We start from the raw sequence: 24,947 nt of genomic DNA, 5'->3' as shown, positions 1-24,947 counted from the left end.
TCCTAAAGAATGACAGAATAGCTGTTAGAAAGACCTGAATGAAATGTTAGTAACTTTAATGGGGTATTATGGATTTCAAAGCAACAGAACCTTTTTTCCTGTCTTCTGTCATATTAACCAGGTACATTTTAGAATGAAAAATCTTTGCTCTTGCACTCAAGTTGTAATTGGTTTTCTATTGAAATAGTTGAGATAGCGTGAGACATGTTAATTATTCCCATTAATTAGTACTACTAGCTGGGAAGAAGGAGGCTACAAATCAGAACAGTTCTAGGTTGGTGTTTGTTTCACTGAACACTAACTTTTTCCAGTTGTAGTTGTTCCTGCTATTAGGATTTTGTACATGTATGTGTATTTATCTATGCTGTGTTCTTACAGATAGTCTGGTGGTGTATTTTCACCCAGAGCTTCCCCTTCAGTCTCCATGCATATCATGTCTTAACATTTGTAATTCTGCAGAGGGAGTGGATGTGAAGTGAGCTGTGGGTTTGGGAAGGTTGCCTTCTAAAAGCAATATTTGCCACTATCTCCTAACAGAAGCCTATTTAAGGGCATTCTAAGTCCAGCCTGTTGGCTGGAGTAGGATTGGAAGTCTCTTTTGTGGTTCCCTGTAGCATAAGTCCTGTTTCGTGTTGTGGTTTAATAGAATCCCTGTATTTAGAAGATTGGAAGAAAGTAAGCTGTGGCTTGGGTATAGTTTTCTTTACTTTTAGAAAGAAAAGATTCTAGATTTGATTTATAGATAGATTTGATTGACTTTTTCATTTGTCCTGCTGATTGATTTTCTGTCAGTATTGAAACTATAGGTTCAGTTAGGATGGTATAAACAGAGGCCAATGCTGAACATCAATTTTGAGCTTTGCAGATGGAAAGTCAAATACTATGGAACTGAGAAGAGACTCTGCCTTTCCTTGCTGTGGACTTTAAAATATGTGCCCAAATAGTCTGTGTACTTTGTTCAAGAAGCCTTTACTCAAGTAACTATTTTTAAAATGTCTATATTCATACCTTTGCAATGATCAGTTGTAAAGATGTAGTAATAAAAACATACAGCAGATCAACTATTCCGTGGGGGGAAAGAAAGCACTGCTACAAAAGATTCCTGTAGAATTCCTTGCCACTGCTCCCCACTTCAGTTTGTTTTTCTACTTAGTGCGTATTAAATAGTTGAGTATTAAAATTATAAGCTGTGGCAAATTCAAGGTATTTGAACAAGAGGTTAGATATGTTTATACTTTAATGCACTTAGAGATGGTATTTGAAAAATAAAGCAGAGTGGAAAATAAGTTGTGTTGACAATGAACAATTTCTGTTGTGAATAACAAGGAAGTTCAGACAACAAGTTTAGAGAACATGACTCATCATAGAAACACCAGGAGAATGAAGTAGCAAAAAGCATCTTCCAATGTGTTGATTATTTTTTTTATGATATTACTTTTCTGTTCCAGGGATTTATTTTTTTCCACAAAGAGATGGAATAGATACAAATAAAATAAGAGTAAGTACTTTGATACCTACCAGCAGTGCCTGGCAATGCAGAAATAAATATTTATTGTCAGCCATAACAAACATCCTAGTAGTCTGACCTTCTTTGCATTTACAAGCAAACACTGGCACTCATTTCAAGTATGAACACACTATTATTGTGAAAAATGTTGGCTTGTCAGACCACTGAGAAAGATCAGTAAAAGCAGAGAGGAGTACTGTGACCTGGCTTGGAATGCACTGGTGGATGGTGGCTTTAATATTGTAGAAATATGTCATTGCTCTCATCATGTAACCATTTATTTTTGTGAACTTATTTTTGTTAGGCTATTCAGTATAGCAATACATAAAGACAAAATACTGTTACTTTGATGTTTGATGTCTCAAGTGCATGAAAGATTCCATCTCCATTTCATTTTTTTTTTTCTTCAGGTAGCAGTTTCTAGGCATTTCTTTCTAATGAGCAAAAAAAGTTAGGCAGCATTGCTTGGATGCTGGACAGCTGTTCTTCACCTTTTCTTTGTAGTTTGTTTTAAACAAATCAGTATTCTGGGGGTTTTTTTGTTTGTTTCAAGACTGTAAAAGGTGGAAAGAGTGTAATTTTCAAAACAAATATGTTATACAAGCACTGAAAAGATACTAATGTCATAATTGTTGTTTGTAAATTCTCTTTTTTCTTCTGGAAGATGGAACATGCAGGAGGAGGTACTATTTGGACTGGGACTTTGTTCTTGGCTGTGGCAGCAGAGATGTATTTCCTTTCTCCCACAGGAAAGTTCTGTAATTCAGGTTTATCATTTGTAATGCCCACTTTTGATTGGAAGGTTGTCCATCAGGCATCTATCACTGCTAAAATATTATACTCCTATATAATATTTATACAGTAACGGCAAAGGGTGTAGTTTTTACAAGTTAATTTTTCTTCTGCTGATTTTTAAACTTTGCATTCATATTGCTTTCTATTCTGAAAACAACATTACTTATTTTTTCTGCACTTCTGGAAGTATGTGTTTCCCATTAGGAAAAAAGGTGACTGATTAAGTAGATTACAATTGGGAGTCTTTTTCCTTTTCTTGGCTTACTAGTGAGTAACGTTTTCCTCTGAAAGCTACACCTGAACCTTTTTTGATGCATATCTTGTAAATGGCAAAGTTGAGTGAGTTGTACATTATATAGAGGTCATGAACTATAACTTAGGTAGTGCCAGTTTGTCTTTCCATGACTGGGCCACCATTCCATTTGACTGGTATGATTCCTGTCTTCATCCCCTTCTAAGTGATTAGCTCATGCAATGTTTGATGGGTTTTATGGGCGTTTAATTTGTAGCAGGATACTCTGAAAAATGTACTCTGAAGGGTCCTGCTGCATGTTCTGTTCACTATAGGTGAGTGGCTGCCACTCAGTGACACCTTTCTTTAGACAAGAAGGGCACAAATACCGACAGTAGGAGGCAACAGCATGAGAAGGGAGTAATTGTATGGTAATTATAGCCAGGTCTCTTCTCCCAGGTACTCAGGAATAGGGCCGGGGGGCACGGGCTCAAGCTCTGCCAGGGGAAATCGAAGTTGGAGATCAGGAAAAAATTCTTTCCAGAGAGAGTAATCAGGCATTGAAATGGCCTGACCAGAGAGGGAGTGGGTTCACCATCCCTGGAGGTTTTTAAACTGAGATTGGCTGTGGCACTGAGTGCCATGATCTGGTAAGGGGACTGGAGTTGACCAAGGGTTGGACTTGATGATCTGAGGTCTTTTCTGACCCAATTGATTCTATGATTCTGTGGTGGTCTCTTCTGTGAGTGGGTGTTAAGTCATTGGAGCAAGTGCAAAACAAAACAGGGCTGGAGGAAGAAACAGCACTTTCCCAGGAAGGTTGTTTGGAGGTTGATTTTTATTTATTTTAATTTAATCAGGGAACTTGGGGTTAGGATGGTTCAGGTGATTACACTTGCTGAAGGCAGGCAGGATTGTCATGGTCTGTATAGATTTTTTAATAGAAAAAAGTAGATAAACAGGACTGAGGATTGAATAAATAATTATGCAATGCAAGGTCACTTTTGGGGGAATAACAGGCTTGTTTTTAGAAGAAATGAATGTTATCTGGTAGACAGAGCCATGGTAAATGCCTTATGTGTGCTAGTTAGTCACAGCACATTTATGGTCTTTTGCTATTGTGTAAGTGTAAGCAAGATGAGACACAGTTTGTCCAGAGCAACAGGTAACAGCAGAAGTCTGTCATATGCTCAGCAATGGAAAAGAGAGACTGCTCATGGAGTACTGGTACCTGGGGTAGAAGACTGTTTGGCATAGGATGTCATGTCTTTATGTTCTATGACCCAACTCAGTATGTCTTGGATATTCTGTACAATTTCCGAAAGTCTTTTTGAGGTGATGTTTAATTTCTGAAGACCTCTTGGAGACTAAATCAGGGTTGCAAGAGATAAAATAACATTTTGTGAATGATCATCTCATGGGGTACTTGAAATAATTAAGGTTAAAAGGGGAAAATAAAGTTGTCCATCTAAAGGATCAACTTTGAAAGGAGACTGAAGTTCTTGCCATTACAAATAAATAAAGAAGAGACTGGAAAATACTGGAACTAGTGAGATTTTTTTTCAAATAAGTATTATGTCATTTAAATTTATGTATGTCATGTTTGAGTTTCCATTTTATATAAGTTCTGCAATCTCCTTTTGTTACACAGCAAAGGACAAATAATCAGAAAGGCTATCAGGTATTGTGGAGTAAACTTTATTACATGTGGAACATAATCATAAGCGGATTTACAGACGACTTGAGTCGTAGTAAAATGAAGTGCTTAAAAGGTATTTATTATGAGAGCTTTTCCATGAAAGGTCTTGTATACAAAAATGGTGAAGATAAACTCTTTGGATGTCTATATCTATACTAAAGCTAGTTGTAAATTGAAAGCTGTGAAGTTTTTGTTTGTTGCTGTCTGTAAGTCATGAAAGAGCCAAATGGTTTCTAAAACGTGTAGTCACAAACTGATTATAAAATTCCTGAGGGGACTCTGATGGGACTATCATAACTTAACAATGGAATGGTGAGTCACTGCAGGAGGAATTCATGTAATAATCTTTTCCAGTATTTATAGGACCAGGAGGATAAAATGTCATTTAATTTTATTTGATTAAGAACTACTAGGCAAGAGAGAAAGAGGAAGAAAAAATGAAGCATCTTTTATTTCAGGCATGAAAGATGAATGCAAGATATAAGAAGCATATTATGAAGCAGTAGATTACAGTGATTAATCCCAAATCTGATCAATGCTCCAAAATGGTTGTGTTAATAACAGAATTATTTTATTTGATAACTTAAGGTGATATTTACTTTTTTAATTTCTAGATGTAAAGTGTAGCTTTTGAGTGGAACAGCTACAGTATGAGGCATCTGTAGGGGTTCTTGCTCGCAAGTTTAGTTGTACATATCAATGCAGTTCAGGGATTACCCGTGGAAGGGCTTTACCTTTAAAAGTTGTGACAGAATGTACTTAATGTAGCCTTAATTAGGTTTGCTAGGATGCCAATGCCATTAATGCTGGTGCTGCAGTATTTGATATAGATTGAATCGGAACTGTATCCTCCTGTACTTGGAGCTCCCAGGTTAAGGATCATGTTACAGTTTTCTACTGTTTCTTAAAGCTTGGTTGGCTTGTGTTGGTTCTTTCTGAAGGGGGAATGGAATTGAGGAGCATGTGTTCATTCACAGGAAATGCTTGCATGGATTCTTAACTAAAGCTTTTCAATACTCTCATTTCACTGAGAGCTTGTCACTGTGTCATGGTACAATGAGTCCTGTCCTTTCTCTTCTCTCCTTTGCATTGCTAGTTTGGTTTATCTTTGGTTTATTTACAAGATCATCTGTATGGTTCACTCTAATATTCAGCATGTGTAAGGGTTTATCAAGCTTTAAGTCTGTCACATTTAAAATAAATGAAAGCAGAAGCAGATGTATGTGAGGAAAGGTGAAACTTATGCAAAATGTAGGTGTTCTTGAATGAGCTATAGGATCTTAAAAAATTCATCTGGGGAAAAAAAAGCAATAATAAATATTGCTTAAATAAACAAAATTGTCTAGAGATTTAACCAAAAAGTGCCTAATTCATCTATTCTGCTATTCAAATTTGATGAAACAAAGGACTTTTTCCATTGTATGGAAGTGTTGGCAAGAGAAGGATAAAAATACCTTCCAGACATGATCAAACAGGAGTTAGATGTTTGGAAAATTCATGGTACTAGTGAGTTTAAGTGGAATAAAATTATTATTCCAAACTTACTTTTCTTTTCAAAAGAAAATATAGGCACTTATAGGGCACTTTTAATATCATCCTTTACTCTTTCTACCCCGCACTGTGGGTCTGTCTTAGGAAAGGAAATGTTAAGGTTTGTGAAAATTTTAATGCTAGATTTCTGGGTGTCATGTTGAGTAAGAGCATTTATTTGTTTGTTTTTTTTTTTTTTAAATGAAACAAAACAACCAAACCCAATCATGAAGACGTGACTCATGCTGATTAAACTTTTTTTTTTCAAGAGGAATTATGATATAATTTAGATTGGCTTTGATTGTTATGTGTTGCTGCAGAATAAGTGCAATCCTAAATGACACTTGGGACTGTTGTGACTAAGTTTCTTGAGTGCGTTTCTGAGTGGGTTAATCCTATGCAAGAAATAAAAAGGTGGTTTTAATTTTCTGTTGTTCCTTCTGATTTTTCTAAAGGGATTTTTCTAAATGGATTTCTCTGCAGAACTAGAAGATAAAAGTAGAAAGCTCTGTTTATTGCTTATGTACATTACTTCTGGTAAGGATTACATGGAAATAACTCGAGTGGAAATCACAGAATATCGGCTATATCTTGGAAATTTTAAAAGTAATTTTAGAGGATTTGTGTGTTTTTCAGAATTTATGTTAATTTTTGCAATTTTCTAAGCTAAGTGCAGAGTTAACAATCACATTTTTATATCAATAATTTTCATTAAAGAAAGGGAATAAAAAATTAGCTCATTAGTTTACTGTCCCACTCAATAGCCATTATTGGATTTTCATGGGCTTAGCAGAGGTAACAGTAGAGTGCAGAGTAACAATGCAGTACTGATTGTGCCCTCTGCCATAAGAGCTTCTCTGAATCTTCTCACCTGTGGCATGTGAGAACTTACAGAGAAAATGCTTGGAATTTTCAGCGTATGCAAGTATTTTCAAAATGTAGCAAAATTCTTATGGTTAATTGTGTTAAAGAAACAACCACACCTTTCTGACTGTTTGAATTTTGTGCTTTGAACTAAGTCTCAATGAGGATACTTTTGGTTTTGTTATTGCAGAAGATAAGTCAGAATGCTTAAATAGTTTACTGGGACCATTTATATGGTATTGGTGTTCAGTCCTCTGTAAGATACGTTTGTTTTATACATACTACTTACAAAAAAAAAATTGTGTCGGTGCTATATTTCTTCATATGAATGATACAATTTGATATTGGGTGATCACCCAACTAAATTTTGTTTCCTCCATGAACTTTGTAAAATATAGGAAATCTTTGTTTCTAGAGCATAAGCTTAGGAAACATGATGGCATAACACAAAGAAATTAAATAATGCAGCCTAAAGATCTTTAAAGATCATAAATTGCATTTACTTTTAGCAACAGTAGAGTTACAGCATTAGTCTCATAATTATTCAGCTTTATTATGATGAGATTTCCATAAATAAGCCTTTATTTACGTTTTCTGAAAACTGTTTCTGAAAAAATATTTGTTTTTCTTCATTGCGTTTGAATTAGAGATAAGTTAGAAAATTTCCCTTAAAAGGCCCCTTGTTGTGTATAATTTTTGCAAATAAGTTTAGTTTACATTAATTTCTATTTAACATGATTGTAGCTGATAAATGATCTTTGAAACTGTTTCACATAAAAATAATTTGAGAAGTGGGAAAAAACCCACATGCAGGTACTAATATTGAAATCTCTATGGAGAATTTGTTGTTCTAGTTTAGCTTGCATGTAGTCTGAGTTTCATCTTGTTCAACAGAGGTCAGTTCAATCCACTGAAAAAAAAATGTTAAGGAGTTCCAAGGTGCAGAAACTAAGTCGCATTTCTGCTTTGGTTTAGAAACATTGTCATAAAAACAATAACATCAAAAAACACCTCCAAAGGGCACAGGAGCAGGCAATTCCCAAATACTGAAAATTAAGCAGGTGAGGCAGAAGGCTGATTTGGCTGAACAGGAATCTTCTCTTGGAGATAAGTCAGAAAAAGAAGGTGTATACCTGGTGGAAGCAAGGTCAAGTGACATGGGAAGAATACAGAGATGCTGCTTGCTGCTGTAGGGAGAATTGTTATGTGGCCAAAGCTCAACTGGAGTTGAAGCTGCCAGAAATGTGGGGAACAGTAAAAAGAGTTTTTTCAGACATATTAATAGCAATAGGCAGTATAGAAATATCATTGGCCTATTGAGGATGAGGATGGTCACCTCACAAACATGGACACAGACAAGGCAGAGGTGTTTAAGGCTAGATTTGCTTCTCTCTTCAACCTGGATGGTGGACCAAGAGGGTCTCAGTGCCCTGAGCTTGAGGACCATGACTGCAAGAATGATCAGCTCCCAGCTGACCCTGAAATTTTGTGGGATCTGCTGCTCCAGCTGGATCCCTACAAATCTATGGGGCCTTATGGGATTCGGTGAAGAATTCTCAAAGAGCTGGCTGGCTGATGTCACCACAAAACCTCTCTTGATTTTTGAGTGGTCCTGGGGATCCATAGTGGTCCCAGTTGACTGGAAGCTGGCAAACATTGTCCCAATTTTCAAGAGGGGCATGAAGGAGAACCTCAGAAACTACAGACTCATTTCAGTGCCTGATAAAGTTATGGAGAAGGTTATTCTGGGAAGTATTGAAAAACACCTGAAAGACAACACAGTCACTGGTCACAGCCAGCACAGCTCAGGAGTGGAAAGTCCTGGTTGATTTCCTTTTGTGGCAAGGTAACCCACCCAGCTGATCAAGGAAAGCCAGTGAATGTGTGGTCTTCTGGAATTTCAGTAACACTTTTAATACAGCCTCTCACAGAATCCTTCTGGACCAAATGTCCACCACACGGCAATGCCCAGTTTTCCTGAGTTGGTGCTGAATTTGTACCCACGTATGTTATAGAGTATGTTCAAAGTTCCTCAAATGTGTTGTCAGTTTTAGTCCAGAAGACAGGAGAGAATGGCTGTGTTTGCCTGGTATTACTAAAAAATCTTCCAGTCTTAGTTTCTGTAAAGACAAAACCAGACCTGGTATATATTCCTGTGCAGTAAGTATTCCTCAGAAGCAAGGAGGTATTTATTGCTTATCAAAAGCTGTAACCCAAGCCCACAGAGTATGTCACATCAGCAATTGAAATGGGATTGCTGTTAAGGTGGGTATTCCTCTGCCATTCCGCATCTAATTAACATGTAATGATGGTAGAAATGATTTATCAGGACTGAACATCAGCATATATAAATAACCTAAATGCATAGCTAAATACATAGCACAGTGAACCCAAAATCTATGGTACTGTCTTGAAAACTTCAATTTTCTGTGCTACTTAGCTTAGTCCCAGTCAGGATAATATATGTGCCATCACACTTTGATCTCTGGTATAAAACTATTATAATGTCATTTTTTTAATTGCTGTACAATACAACAGCCTTCCTTCAAGACATGTTCTTACGAAGCAGATGGTGCCAATTACTTCTTATAATCCCATATCCTATACGTCTCTACATCCATCAATTTGAGCAAGGCCAAATAAAGCAGTCCCATAAGTGGCTTTTGTCTAAACTCAGAATGTAAAGAAATGGGACCAGTATGAAGCTGCAGTTGGTTGTACTAAATGACTGACCTTTTGTTCTGGAAGGATTGCTGGGAGGGAGGTCACAACCCCTGGAAAGATTACTCTGTCATAATTGCAATTCTGCACAAAATACAGAAATATTTCCAAAAAAGCCTTCAGTATATGAGGGACATTAGCAAAAGGAGCTGTAACTCAACCATCAGTTTGCCAGTGTTCTAAGCTGAAGGTGTTGTCCGTTTCCCTCCCCAGCGTTTCCTCGATATGACGTTTGGGGCTGGAGGTCACACAACAGCTCTGCTGGAGAACGCCCCCGACATCACCGTGTATGCTCTGGACAGGGATCCCACAGCTTACAGAATAGCTCAGCAGCTTGCAGAATCCTACCCGTAAGTTGTCTTCTCCTGTCTTAGATATGGTTGAGATAAGGTTGGTACTTGGGTATTTAATACATAATTTAATATGTTTCTATGGTTTTTAGTGGCTTGTTGCAGAATAGCGTTGTATGCTGTATGTACCCTGTTAAGTAGGAGATCCAATTTATTTATGAGTATTTGCATGCAGCTTCTTCTGAGATTTTTGGAGTTAAATGCGTATTCTGTACTCTTAATTTTGAGCATGCATGAAGTAGCCAATTTTACATTTAAAAATGGATTTTAAAAAGATTCATGTTCTGCTTGCCTTGAGATGATTCTGATGGCAGAGTGGTGCAAAAACATATCTTTGTGGTAAATATGTCACAGATAATGATGGTATAACAGAATTTTAATAATAAGGTCATTTAAATATGGCTTATGAATATTTTAATTAACCCCCCCCAAAATAATGGTAATTCAGTATTAGGTTTTCTAAGTATTTTGCCACTGGCTTCAGAAACTACTGAACAATTTATTAGGCTACTATTTCTGTGTATAGCTTATGTTTCAATTTTCTTTTTAAATAGAGTGCTGAATTTGCTAAATGAACAATTGTTAAATGCAATTTTTTAGCTATGCCAAGTTCTTGTTCCTTTATTTTGGTCAAGAAAGAGCCCAGTCAGAGCATCAGTGCATCATGCAAAAGTGTGCAGTATGTAGAGTTGAATATGAGCTTTTCAGAAAGTGGCATTCAAATTTGACCAAGAAGTAAAAATATGTAGATACAAAACTAAATAATATGAAATAATTAAGACTTCAGAAATCTAGGTCAAGTATCAAGGAGAGGATACTCACTGTCAGGTTGAAAACATTAGAGTATTTATTTCAAAATGACTTTTGCATGAGGAAAAGCAAATATTTCCAATAAGAAAACTGGAAGAGGTGGGTAAAGAAACACCTGGTCGTTCAGTCAAGTTTTTCCATAGAAAAAGGAGTTTTAAGTCAGCAGTAATATTGAAGCAATGCAGAAGGTATTTCTCTTTTTTCTAAGATAAAAGGCTAAACTGTGCATTCCTTTCTTGAAGTGTGTTTGACAGAGGTCCAGTGAGAGAACTGCAATCATGTGACAAGACAGCATAGCTCAGGTTCTCCTCATTCTAGTCTGTAAAATCAATTAAATATATTTCTCTAAATTCTCTTTTTTTTGTGGACTGAAGTGTATATACTTACAAATTTGTGGAATTCCTCTCAATTCTTATTTTTCCAGAGAATGCTCTTTTTGACAGAATCCTGAGGAGAATATTGCCAAGGAAAGTCCGTTTTTTTTTTAAATTAGGCCTGAAACATGTTCTTACCAAATGCTATGGGAGTTGTAAAGTGTTCTGTTCTTTGTGTCATAGAAAAAAGTCAGTCTTTTCATAACATTCACACAATGTAAAATGGCAATGAACAGTCCTCTGGCTCAATGTATGTTTATCTGGAAAGTATCGTGTGAAAACCTGAAGTAAGTTTATTTTTCAGATAGAGTTTACAAGTGTTGGGTGCTGTTCTGCCAGTGGTTGACATTGTTAATTTTCTGCTTGCTTGAGTTTGTGAGAAGATGAGCTTTAATGATTATAGTATTACAGTTGATGTAACTTATTATGGCTTATTAGACAAAGGAGGTTTCCTAGTTCTTATTTTTGTTTGTAAAATTCTGTAAACTTGGTTACCTGAACTCCAGACATGGTTTTGCCCACCTTTACAGATGCAAGTTTTCCTTAGAATGAAATGAATTCTTAAGTAGTCGAATGTTGTTGGTGAAAAATCCCAATCACTGAAAGATGACTGCATGCCACCTGAATATGTATTGTAAGATACAGAACAGTGTTCTTGTTTGCTCTGTGTTTTCCCTAATTTTCAGTCTTTCCTATTAGAAAGAACAGGTGGGTCCTTTTTCAGAAGGTAATTGTATTTTTTTCATAATTGTTTGTGTTGAAAATTAAGATAAAAGAATGTTTGTGTATGGTATGTGTGCTAATTATTAATTGCTATCTCTGGGAACACAGTTGCAAGGGTAAAGGAGGAGGTATAAATACATAATTTATAAGTTACTTGTAAAGTTAGTGTTTGATTACAAATCAGTTGGATATAATGGGTTTACTTATGAGATTTGGAGCTTTTAGACATGGATTTTTTTTCAATATTCATTAAAACATGATATTATGGAATTTTATTGTCTATTTTCTGCACTGCATCAGAAATAAACCTTGTATATGTTCAATTCAAATCTGTGTGGGCATCAAAAGCTCGGGGAATTCATCCAGTTGACATCTGTATCTGGTCAGGTCTGTTCTCTCTGTGGCTCACCAGGAGCCCACAGAAATAGTTGTGCTGCTTAAAAATGGCACTGGTAGCGTGTGGTTGCAATCCCAGAGCAATGTAGGGCTGTCCCTTCTGTAAGAAGCACAGCTGTACATGCACCTGACTGATTAGCTACAGCACAGAAGTATAAACCTACTCCATTGTTTTAGTGTTCTAGGCTTTTTTCCACCTGTTCTGTTTATTACTGCTGTTTTGGGAGAGGTTATTTGACTTGCTGAAGTGCTTAACTTCCTTTGAAGGTGACTGCACCAGGTGGGGGAAAGAGGCTGTTATGTAACCACAGCCAGCAAAATCTGATTCCCAGTGTCTGAAGCTGTGAATGCAATGGGCAAACTGAAAGTTACACTTCAATTGAATTTTCTGTTGTCACTTCTTTTCTACTTAAAACAGTATATTGCATCTGTTAATTTGGGATGTTAATAAATTCCAGCCTATTAACTACGTCATGGATCTTGGGTCCTGCAGTTGTTTAGGTTGGACATTAGAAAGAAGTTCTTCACAAAAGGAGTGATTTGGCATTGGAATGGGCCCCCCAGAGAGGTGGTGGAGTCACTGTTCCTGGAGGTGTTTAAAACTGGATGTGGCACTTAGTGCCATGGTCTGGCTGACAAGGTGGTGTTAGGTCATGGTGTCCACAGTTCAAGAAAGACAAGGAGCTACTGGAGAGGATTCAGTAGAGGCCACAAAGATGATGAGGGGTCTGGAGCATCTCTCTGATGAGGAGGGACCTGGCTCTGAGGGGATCTCATCAGTACATACAAATGTCTCAAAGGCAGGTGCCAAGAGAATGGTGCCAGAATCTTTTTCACAGTGGTACCCAGAGACAGGACAAGGAGTAATGGCCGTAAACTAAAACATAGGGAGTTCCACCTCAACATAAGGAAGAATTTCTTTCCATTGAGGGTGGCAGAGCCCTGGAACAGGCTGCCCAGGATGCTGGTAGGGTCTCCCCCTCTGGAGTCCTTCAAACTCACTGGATGTGTTCCTGTGTCACCTGCTCTAGGTGACCCTGCCTTGGCAGTGGGGCTGGACTGGGTGATTTCCAGAGATCCCTCCCAACCCTAACTATTCTGTGATTCTTTGGAAAATGTCCAAAGATGTTGTTGCAACAGAACATGAATATGGCTAAATTAGGGGATTTTTCTGTGTTCAGAACTTACAAATGAAGTCCTCCTTGTACTTAGCTCTAAGATGGGGTGAAGTAATAAGTCACAGAATGAAAAGACTGAGGAAAAATACTTTTGATGTATGTATTTTAAATGTGTCTCTTTGCTTTTTGATAACAATTTTGTCATAACTAAAATCTGAAGAGCATAGAGTTCCCACTGCAATTCTTGCATTCATTTAGTGTCTCTGTTTATTATTTTTATTCTTTAAAATATGTAGTGCTGCTTTAATAAGGAGAAAATGGGTCAGGGTCTGTTAGATATTCAGTGTGTGGGTGGGAATCCTTTGACGTACTTTCTGGGGAAACCTCTAACTTGGGAATTGCTGATGAGAATCCAGGAGAAGATAAAATTCAGTCAGTGGCAATATGTATTACAAATAAACCCTTTCACGCCCACTGAAAGGGAGAGGTCAGAGAGGTGGCTGAAATCTGGCAATTAACCAATAGCACCAAACGCTTTAAATATGAGAAACTTATGCAAAGCCTACGCAGAGGAGAAAATAAGTGCTTTGTAATTCTCTGAACAGAATAAGAAATTACGCCCCAAAAGTATTTATCAATAGTATAAAATTCTGCATACAATTTATCATTTTGTTGTAGAACTAAAGTGATTTTGAGGTGTGAGGGTACTTGTGGATTTTGCTTTCAGGGTTGCACTAAGTTTGCAGAAAAAGCAGGATAGAACCATCAGCTGTTCATTGTATGCTCTGGGGAAAATATTTTGTTTTGTTTCTGGTTTGATTTTCTTTGGGGTTTTGTTTTTTTTTTTGCTTCTAGGGAAAACAACTTTTTATTTTTTTGTTGTTCAGTTGCAATAAGCTTAAGTGCTTATGAAATGTAGCTGAGTATTATATATTGGTGCTTCCTGTTGCTATATGTTATTTTTGCAAGCTAGTATTTAACTTTTCACTGTAGTTCATAAGGGATACAATTAATGTGCAGTTAAGGCATATGTGTTACAATGGTGCCTTGACTATATGTAAATATACTTAATTGGTTACCTGTAGCGTTATTTATTTCTAAAGAATTCTCCATATATATCAACCTCTGGGTGCCTCTCAAATGCAGGCAACAAAAATAAGTGTTAAGTCTTAAATATGAAGTGGAAAAATTCAGCAGAAAGCAGTAAAAAGGCGCTCAAATGCCATGATATTAAAATACTGCTTTTTTGTAATTTATTTTGTTACCCAAAGGATTTAGTTGGGTAACAAATCCAAATATATTTCCATATAAAAGCAGAAGGAATAAAAATTCTTGTTGCTCAAGTCCCAGCTGTGCAAGTTTCAGAATGACTGGTAACTCTTTCTTGCTTTCATACATACAGCCTGGTCCTTCAGTGTGCTGAGTTCCTGGTCTAAATTTGGGCAAAATTCAAATTACCTTCACACAGAAGACACATAAAAAAGTTTACTTTTAACAATTGGTTCTATTCCCTTTTTACTTTTTATGTTGTTTGATATCTTGTCCCTTTAGTGCTTTGTGAAAACTTTGTCAAATTTTGATGTAAATGGTATAGATGTCATTTACCTGGTCTTTAGTAAAGCCTTTTACGCTGTTTCCCACAGCATTCTCCTGGAAAAACTGGCTACTTGTGGCTTGGATGGGTGTACTCTTTGCTGGGTAAAAACTGGCTGGATTTCTGGGACCTGAGGGTGGTGGTAAATGCAGTTACCTCAGTTGGTGGCTGGTCATGAGTGCTGTTCCCCAGGGCTCAGTATTGGGGCATATTTAATATCTTTATTAATGATCTGGACAAGAGGATTGAGTGTACACTCAGTGAGTGTGCAGACAGCACCAAGGTGGGTGGGGGTATTGATCTGCTAAAGGGTAGGAAGGCTCTACAGAGGGGTTTGGACAGGTTGGATCAATGGGCTGAGGCCAGTTATATGAGGGTCAGCAAAATGCAGTGCTGGTTCCTGCACTTGGGTCACAACAATCCCATGCAGCACTACAGGCTGGGGACAGCATGGCTGGAAAGCTGCCCAGTGGAAAAGGACCTGGAGTGCTGGTCAACAATGGCTAAACATGAGCCAGCAGTGTGCCTAGGGGGCCAGGAAGGCCGGTAGAATCCTGGCCTGTATCAGGGATAGCGTGCCCAGCAGGACTAGGACCATGGTCGTCCCCCTGTACTTGGCACTGATGGGGCCACACCTTGAATCAGTTTTGGGCCCCTCATACAAGAAAGACATTGACTTGATGAAGTGTGTCCAGAGAAGGGCAGTGGAACTGGGGAAGGGTGTGGAGCACAAGTCTTATGAGAAGCAGCTGAGGCAGCTGGAGTTGTTTAGCCTGAAGAATAGACTCAGGGAAGACCTTCTTGCTCTCTACAACTACCTGAAAGGAGGTTGTAGCCAGGTGAGGTTGGTTTCTTCTCCCAGATAACTAGTCATAGGACAAGAGGCCTAACGTTTCACCAGGGAAGATTTAGAGGATATTAGGAAAAATTTCTTCATGGAAAGGGCTGGCAAGCACTGGAATGGGCTGCCATGGGAAGTGGTGGAATTGTCATCCCTGGAGGGATTTAAAAGCTGTGTAAATGTGGCAGTGAAGGACATGGTTTAGTGGTGGACTTGGCAGCGCCGAGCTAATGGTTGGACTCGATCTTAGTGTCGTCTGCAACCTAACTGATTCTGAGATTTGAATATTAGGCTTCTCTTACATAGTATAATTATAGAAATTTCCCTACCAACATTACATCACTTGAAACTGCAATTAAATAATTTGTATGTACACTGCTTAGTTTTATTTTCATTTTAATACTAGTAGCTGAATTTGCATTTCAGACTCTGGTTACATAATAGAGAAGTCCTTATTTGCTCTTGTAAAGAGTACAGTTACTTGTCTCAAACACTGTCAAGGCCATAGAAGGAACTTGCCATAAAATAAGCCACCACAGCAGGAACTTGAGATAAGCACAGATGGGAGGAATTCGTGTCAGGAAGGTGCTAATTCCGGGTGTGGTGAAGTTGAGATCTGGTTAGCACATTGTAATTAAAGCATCTGGACAAAAATTCCCACAGTGGTAAACTGTGGTAAAGGAAGCAAGTGCTCATACATGTATCACCCCAAGTTGTGGGACAGGGCCACCAGTGACCACCAAAGTGCTCCCAGACACTTCTGGGGCCTTCCACGATCAGACTGCACCTGATCACCAGTGTTAAAACTCCCCCCTGGGGTGGTATCTGAGCAATCCCACCTGAACCTGAAATGCATATCAGCTGTTGAACTCTTTATTTTATGGGCTTCCCCACACCCGACAGATCAAGACTGTGACCATCACTTTGACCCACAGACATCTAATTTGCAACAATCAGGTCTCATCACTGGATCCATGGGTGGTGATATCTCTCCTGTCCACTCTGTCTTTCTTCTCCACTATCCACTTTTATAATTTCTTTCTCTTTCTTTCTTTTCCTTATATATTCTCTTAAGTGATATTTTCATACTTTATATTACTATAGATAATAATAACCAAAACAGCTACATACCTCCTTTTCATTGCAACAAAATTGTTCTAAAATAAACCCTACATACATACATATATATATATAATACACACAAACATATACACTGATCATTCAGTGTTGTTTCACTCTGATCCACCCCAAGGTATCCATTAACAAGAACCTCAGTTACCCTGTCTCAGTGGTGGGTGGTAACAGCACTGTTTACATCTTGAAGTAGTAAAGTGTATGGTGAAATATTGCCTTCAGAGACACAATAGCATTAATTTCAAGGCATGTGGTTATGTTGGCATTGCTACTAAAGCTTTTCTTTAGCAATAGATACATTTGGACAATTGGGTAAATACTAATCAGTCTATCAGGACTCATTCTATTTACAAGATGCTATTAATCTTGTTAATGTTACGTGTATTTTATTTTGACAAAATTATCTGATAGTGATTAAAATTATTTTCCATTTCATGTCATAAACAGGGGTGTTGTCTTTGTTTTCATACATAACATCCCATATGTCACTACTATATTTAATATAATTTCAAGTCAGATGAGATGAGTCAGGACTGCCCTATTGCAAGCTACTGGTTGAGGAAAACAAAGTGCTGTAATTTTGATCTGAGTCTTGAAGAAGCTGATTATTTTAGCAGGATAACCTTAGAAGATATTTTGATCAATTTGAAGGTCTGCAAGCATTAGCTTTAAAATAATGAACTATTTCCATGTTATTTTCTTTTGCTGTTATTGAGTCATTTTACACTAAGTGAAATTTAGTGTTCTGGGAATAATTGATGTTTATCAGTTTTGATGGTAGTTTTGGTTTAAGCAATTTCTCCTACAGTGTGTTCTGGTTCCAGCCAGGACAGGTTTGATTTCTGTAGTTGCCAGGGTGGGCATGACCAAGACCCTGAGGTTGTTCTACACCATGTGCAGGGAACAGGGGGATGGGTCCCTTCCAGTTGTTCTGGGAGCAGGTGAGTGGTTGGGGGAGTGTTTGGTTTCATATGGTGAGTACTCGACGTGAATCATTCATCTCTCTTTCACACTGTTATTAATTAATATTGTTGTTGTTACTGTTAATTTTCTTATTTCATTGCTGTTTCCTGTAAATTGTTCTTATGTCAGCCCATGATCTTTGCCTGTTGTGCCTCCAGTTCTGCTCTCCATCCCACTGCGTGGGGAGGCAGAAAGGAGTGAGTGAGCACTGTGTGGTTTGGAATATTTCAGTGGGAACACTAAATTGAGGAATACCATTGCTTCACCATGATGCAATATCAAAACTATTCCCATTGGGAAGGATCATAGGATGTCCTCTAGTGCAGCCTCATGCTTCAGGCATGGCAGGGCAGTCAATATGGGCATCTACACGTGTCTAAAATGTCTTTGAGATCTTTAGGCAATGGAAGTATAGGCCAAGCAACTTAACTTCCTTCTAGCATGAGAAGCTACAGCTTTTAGGCCACAGATGTTGATCAAGAAACAAAGAAACTTTCAGTGGAACACTGGGTTTCTTCTATCACAGTTTTTCATCAGTGTGTCTAGGAATACTGTAGAATGCTAATTGTTCTTGCAGAATGAGAGGATGGTCCTTTAAGTTGATGGAGGGATAAGAAGCACCTGAAGTAATTTAAAACGAACAAAACCCCCTGTAGGTATTGGTTAAGGACATGGAGCTCAAGGTGGGCGATTTGAATTCCGTTTCAGTATAAATGTCCACCTAATTTATTTTTAGGGATGTTATGTATGTTAACTGAGCTTCATGGAATTTAATGCCAAGTGGTACTTTAATCAGCAGTAGTTTCAGACATGTTCATTTTGTTGTTTTGTAAAATTCACCCACATCAGTGTGGTATAGAACTGCTCAGAATATATTCAAAGTTTAATGTTACAGCTCATAAACTCAGAGTGTTTCTGAGTACAGGTCTGTGTAGGTTTTTTTTCCTAAAAGGGAAAAATGTCTTAACTGCCCCCCCCCCTCCCCCCCCAAAGTAAATAATTATTTTGCTGAAATAATCTCAACTGTTGTGGTCCGTAAAGGAGACATTGACTTTTTCTTTCAGCCAGTTTTCCATCTTAATGGTTTTGAATGAAAAGTTTCTTGTAGATGTTTGGATGACTTGAGGACTTTTATGTTACTTTTGTAACCATTTCATTACTAAAATACATGTAAAAGGTTGTTTGTTGAACTTAAATTCTAAGGAAAAACATTAAAGTGTATGTTTCAAAATTACTTAGAAATACCTTCTATAAATATTTAAAGCATTTTTTTTGTCACTGAACAATTGAGTTCTAGGTATATTTTCATTTCAGGAACAAAGCAGTTTGGTGTTTATAAAAATAATCGGTGTTTCATAAAGGAGACTGATACAGGACTGTTTTCATTTTTTTTTTTAAATGTAGTTTTTCATTATAGCAAAACTCCTCATTTTGATGAGAAGGAGGAGGGGAAGAAAACATTGGTTCTAATCAGAAGGGGTTTGCACCTGGTAGCTGGTTGTCTGCAGATATTATAGTTCTAATGAGAAGATGGTATCTTCATATTCCTCAGCAGCAGTTCATATTTTAATTTGTTTGTCAAGAGCTCTATATTTAGATTGGTTTTGTTCGCATTTGCAATAGGAGATGTTGAGGCACTTTGCGCAAATTAAGAGAACATCAAATGTATTGAAATACTCCTTCTGGTATCAAACAGTATGGGCAAAAGTTTAATTCATCAGTAGATAGATTACAATTTTTGAGAGTAGGAGATACCAGCATTTTTCTGTGAAGGTGGAAATTATGTAAATGTGTTGACAAAAAGGTGCTTGTCACTTACTAAGAGAAGGTCAAGACTGTTGGTATTTAAGTTAAACATACAATTTACTAAGTAGCTAAATCAAACAAAAAAAAGCTGTCAGCCTCTGATTTATAATTTTATTTCTTCTACTTTGATAAAAAGGAAAACAGGTAACTAAATGAAAATATTTGTAAGCACATTTTTGTATCAATATTTAACAATGAAATACATAAAGGTACCAAAGTTGAGATTGTTTTTCTGATTGAGTCATTGTACTTCAAATACTATTATTCTTAGATGCATTAGGATTATGCATATAAGTGACATAGATCATAAAAATGCATTACTTTGAGTTTGACTACGTAATCTATTTTTTCCCTGTCATAATAATAAACATAATTTGCATTTTAATTTGATTTTGGTCTTTGTGATTCAGCTGTGCCAAGTGTTGTATAGAATATTGAAAGGACTGAGAGTAAAAATCAGGCAGTTAATTGCTGGCTTTGTATTTGGATGCCTGAAAAATACATCAACTTAGCTTGATCAAGCAGCAAAGATTTGGATAGAGGGATTTGCAGAATTTCTGTGTGAAACATCAGTGGAGAAAACATGTAACTTGGAATGGAAGTTCCTGTGGCTTTGTCGCTGCAGAATGGTGCAAGTGTTTGAGACCAATGTTCACTAGCAAGTGGGCTTGACACACACAGAGTTCCAAGAAATAATACAAATGTCATGTCTCAACAGCAGAAACAATCTGTAATATTGATGTTGTTTATACTGCCAGTCTTACTCTGGCTGTGAGAAGTTAGGGGCTGCTGGAACTTACATTGTTTAAATACAAGTCAGGAAAACAAGCAAATTCTTTCTGTTAATGATATCCAGATTGACCATTCATCTTCAGGGCGATCTGTGCCACCTGCCTGGCTGGGAAGGAAAGAGGAGGATTAGGAGCACTGCATTCCCCTGAGCCTTCTCTGAAAGCATCTTTTTATTTTTTTTTTAATTCCTGGAAACCTGCTCCTTTGCCCCTCAAAAAACCCTGGGAATTACTTCCTGGAAAACTTGGAGACCAGCTGCTAAACCCCACAGCTTTAAGGTTTAAGGTTTAATCTGCTGCATTGTCTCTGCTCACTCTTTCTGAAGACATGTACTCCATGTTTTAGTTTCTGTCAGTTTGAGGCAGTAGTTCATCCTCCACCTCCTTCATGACTGTTTACTCTTCCTAATGCACAGGGTCATTTGCTGTAAAAGTCAAGGCAAAAATCGCATTCAGTTATCTGAGTATTAGAATGAGTTTCAATTCCTTGCAATACAGTCTAGACTAAGGTGGAGCAATGTGTGACACCCAACACTCAACTGAATTCAGCCCATCCCACAGTCTGCCTTTGTCAAAACAAGTGGATGTTAGCACTTGGTGAGTACAATATTAAGATATGACTTTCTGCCATTTATTAATATTTAAGCCAAGAATAGATAATATATGAAATTATGCCATTGTATTTTTTAGTCTAAAAATAAATAATTAAAAATAATCTTTGATAAATAAGTAAAAATTCTGTGTCACAACAGAATTGAATGTTTAGGTTGTTACTTTTTCAACTAGCAGGACCAGAAATGCATGTGCATTTTGAATAATCAGTACTATCATTTTGTTAAGCTTTATGCTGCAACAAAGCTCATTTCACTTAGAGTGAACTGACCATCTTGGATACTGTAAGGGGCAATGTTTTACTTCAGGCTAACAAAAATTTGTGTATGTAAGATGAAATTTTCTTAGGCAGAGACTTACTGTTCTCAAGGTGAATCTATTATATATGTCAAAACCTGCAGCTAAGGACAGACAATATGAAGGTTGATGCTGTTGTGATATTCTTTATCGTGATAATGGAGGGAACACCACAAATAGGTTTACTTTTTCAATATGCTTAAGATAGGATTTTTGTGTTGTGGAGTATGACTTGTGTAGTGTAAATGGTCTTGTTTTTGCATGTTTGCAAAGCTCACTGTACCGTGGAAAAAATTTAATTTCTGAAAATAAAATGCAGAATTAAAATATTTTTCTCTTTTGCCTTCAAAATAGCCCATTATAAACATTCAAATAGAGTAACAATAATAGCTAAAATAGCTAAAATATGACCAATCAAGAAACTGTTGACTGGACTTTGGATTGTTTTTAATGTTTGCTTTATAGTACAAAGTAGTAGATGAGACCTCTCTTGTGATAAGAGAATTTCATAGAATCACAGAGTGGGTACGGTTGGGAGGGATCACAGTGCATCAGATCCAACCTCCCTGCTCAAGCAGGGTCATCCCAGAGTCGGTGGCACAGGATTGCATCCAGATGGTTCTGGAACATCTCCATTGAGGGAGACTCCACATCTTCTCTGGGCAGCCAGTTCCAGGGCTCAGTCATTTGCACAGTAAAGAAGTTCTTCCTTGTATTCAGGTGGAACTTGCTGTGCATCAGTTTCTGTCTGTTGCTTCCTGTCCTATTGCTCAGCACAACCAAGCAGAGCCTGGTCCATCCTCTTGACACTCTTCCTTCTGATACTTATAGACATTGATAAGGTCCCCTGGTCCCCTCTCAGTTTTCTCAAGGCTGAACAGGCCCAACTCCCTCAGCCTTTCCTCATAGGAGAGATGCTCCAGTTCTCTAATCAGCTTTGTGACTCTCCACTGGACTCTCTCCAGGAGCTCCAAGTGGCTCTTATACTGAGGAGCCCAGAACTGGACACAGCACTCCAGATGTGGCCTCAGCAGGGCTGAGTAGAGGGGCAGGATCACCTCTCTTAACGTGCAGGCAGTGCTCTTCCTTAATGCACCCAGGATCCCATTGACCTTTTTGGTCACAAGGGCACTGCTGCCTCATGGAAATCTTGTTACCCACCAGGACCCCCAGGTCCTTTTCCACAGAGCTGCTTTCCAGCAGATCAGCCCCCAGTCTGTACTGGTGCATGGGGTTATCCTTCCCCAGGTGCAGGACCTTTGTTGTATTTGAGACAGTTCTCTGCCCATCTCTCCAGTCTGCCAAGGTCCTTCAGAAGAGCTGCACAGCACTGGGGTATCAGCCACTCCTCCCAGCTTTAGGCCCTCGGCAAACTTTTTAAGGAGGCATCTGCCCCTTCATCCAAGTCACTGATGAGTAAGTTAAACAGTACTGGGACCAGTATTGAACCTCAGGGGACACCAATAGTGCCAAGTCTCCAACTAGTCCCTGTGCCACTGATTATGACCCTCTGACACCTGCTGTTCAGCCAGTTCTCAGTCCACCTCACTGTCCACTCATCTAGTCCACAATTTCTGAGTTTGCCTGTGCGGACGTTGTGAGGCAGTGTGGAAAGCCTTGCTGAAGGTGAGGTAGGCAATATTACTGCTTATTTCCATATTGCCCTTCTCAGGTGTTTGGAATATTATGGTTTGTGGTGAATTTAGCAGCATTGAGCAGCAGACATGGAAGACACTGGTTTTCTTGTTCTTATCTGTTCCTTTATTTTGCATGGTCGCATACCTGATGGATGGAGCACCAAAGCTACGTCTGAGGGAAACCTTGAATTCTGTTTCCTTGAATATTTTGCAGATAAAAAATGGACTGAAGAAGAAGCCTTGGTAGGCTTTTGATATTAATTTGATGTCCTTTTTTATAGCTGTTTGGTTGTGACACTGGTTTATTATAAATTCAGATATGTTGCAGGAAGAAATATGAATAAAACAAAATCTTACTGAATTTTAAAGCTTCTTAAAATTCTATACTTCTCTTTCTCTGCAATGACTTCATGGCTTAGAAACCTTTATCTTACCAAGGCTAGAAACAAGAACTGAATCTCATTGTATAGTCAGGGGAATTTCTTGTTTTCAAAAGAATATGTTTCCATTTTTAATTTTCATAATTAATAAGATATTGAATATTGAAAAATAGGAGTGTGCGGAACTAAAAATGTCCTATTCTCCCCTGTCTCTAACCATTGTGAGAGAAACAAATGGCAGAATTTGAGTGTCAATCCAGAAGTTTCTCAATGAGTGAGTGTTGCACATTTAATAGAAGTAGATAAATATTTAACGCAATTATCGTGCTCAAGAATGTTTATCCCTTAATTCTTCTTTCAGGTATACAGTGTAAACTCTTTAATTACTGAATCTTTCTTTTGAGTTTCCCACTCAAAATTAGATCCCCCTGGTAGGTCTGCCAGGGCTTTCTCCCTGGAAGGAAGCTCTCCTTTCCTGTTAGACTTCCAGGTGCAAGTCACACATTGATCCATTGTATCGATAGCTTTTAAATTCAGCTTTTTGCCCATACATTGTTTGTGGCTCTAATGTTGGCTGCCAAGGTAATAGAGGAGAAAAATCACAAGCTGTATGAAAATCTACTAAATCTACTGTTTAGCTGTAATCCACAGAGCCACTTAACTTTGTCTTAGAAAGCAATGAGGTTGACCCAGGAGTGTTTTACCTTAAATAAATCAATGTTGTTGACTTGCTCTTTATGTGATGAGGAATAATTTCTGTGAGGACTTACTGTGTAATTTCCACAGTGATGAAGGTGAGATCTGCCAGTCTGTAATTCTCTGGACATTCCTTCCTGACATTTTCTTTTTAAGTTATCATGGCACTGACCTTGTTGCAGTCATCAGGGAGCTGTCTTAAAGCTGACAGAGGAGCTTCATGATAACATCAGTCAGCGCTCTGGACACATTCTGGTATGTGTCATCTGATCCTGTATCCTTGTACATGTCCAACTGCTGTATGTGACTTTCTTGCCTGGTTCTCCTGTGCTGTGGTGTTAGCACGTTTCCCTCTTAGTCTTTGATAGTGGGCACTTGGAGCAGATTTTGCCAGTAAATACCTAGGCAAAGGCTTCAACTGCCTCAGCCTTTTAAGTGAAATTTGTTACTAGGTTACCTGTCCCATTCTCCATCTTCTGTGCCTGCATGGCACATTGCTTTCCAGTTTTAGCTTCAGGCAGATTTAGGTATTCCTAATTCCAGTCCAGTGTGATCCAGCTCAGGATTCCTCTGGTAGCTTGTCCTGCTGCTTCCTCTTGGCCCACCTTTTTTTTTTTTTTTACATTGTCAAGATTTCCATGTTTAACCAAGCTGGCATCTTGCTGTGGCTGCTGTGGCCTTTTTTTCATATGGGTATGAGTTCCCATGCAGAAATTGTTCATGGGGTTTGACCCATTGTCCTGAGTTCCTTTGCATGTCAGGAGAGCCTCCCAAGGCCTCCTGTTCACGGGTTCCCTAAAAAGGCTGAGGTCTTCCTGGATCCTGGGGTTTCTAGTTTCCTGCTTGTCTCCTTCACTACCATCAGCAATTTTGCCTAAAGACTTAGACTGCAGAGTGGCACAGTCTAACCTAGATCTAGGATGTCAGTGTTAGAAGGAATAATCTGTTAATTCACCCTTCGCTGTCATTCCTCCAAAATATGTTTGAGGCTGTCTTAGGAGCTGACACGCCTGAAATCAGATATTTGTGGACTGCTTGCTTCTTATACAAGGAAGTTTTTACCAATTCCTTACTTTT

At 38.1% G+C, this 24,947-nt stretch overlaps 1 protein-coding gene across 4 annotated transcripts in view; it reads left to right on the top strand.

Annotated features, from left to right (window-relative positions):
- METTL15 (methyltransferase 15, mitochondrial 12S rRNA N4-cytidine) overlaps positions 1 to 24,947 on the top strand; it is a 91,390-nt gene that overhangs the window by 28,388 nt on the left and 38,055 nt on the right. For all 4 annotated transcript variants that reach the window (XM_071559080.1, XM_071559081.1, XM_071559084.1 and 1 more), the window contains exon 3: positions 9,562 to 9,698. In XM_071559080.1, coding sequence (XP_071415181.1) covers positions 9,562 to 9,698 — 137 coding nt within the window. The remainder of the gene's footprint in view (positions 1 to 9,561; positions 9,699 to 24,947) is intronic.

Source organism: Pithys albifrons, chromosome 6 (assembly GCF_047495875.1).
Source record: "Pithys albifrons albifrons isolate INPA30051 chromosome 6, PitAlb_v1, whole genome shotgun sequence".
In the NCBI taxonomy this organism is placed as follows: Eukaryota; Metazoa; Chordata; class Aves; order Passeriformes; family Thamnophilidae; genus Pithys; species Pithys albifrons.
Note: the sequence above shows the minus strand (reverse complement) of the source record. Positions and strands in the feature narration are given on the sequence as shown.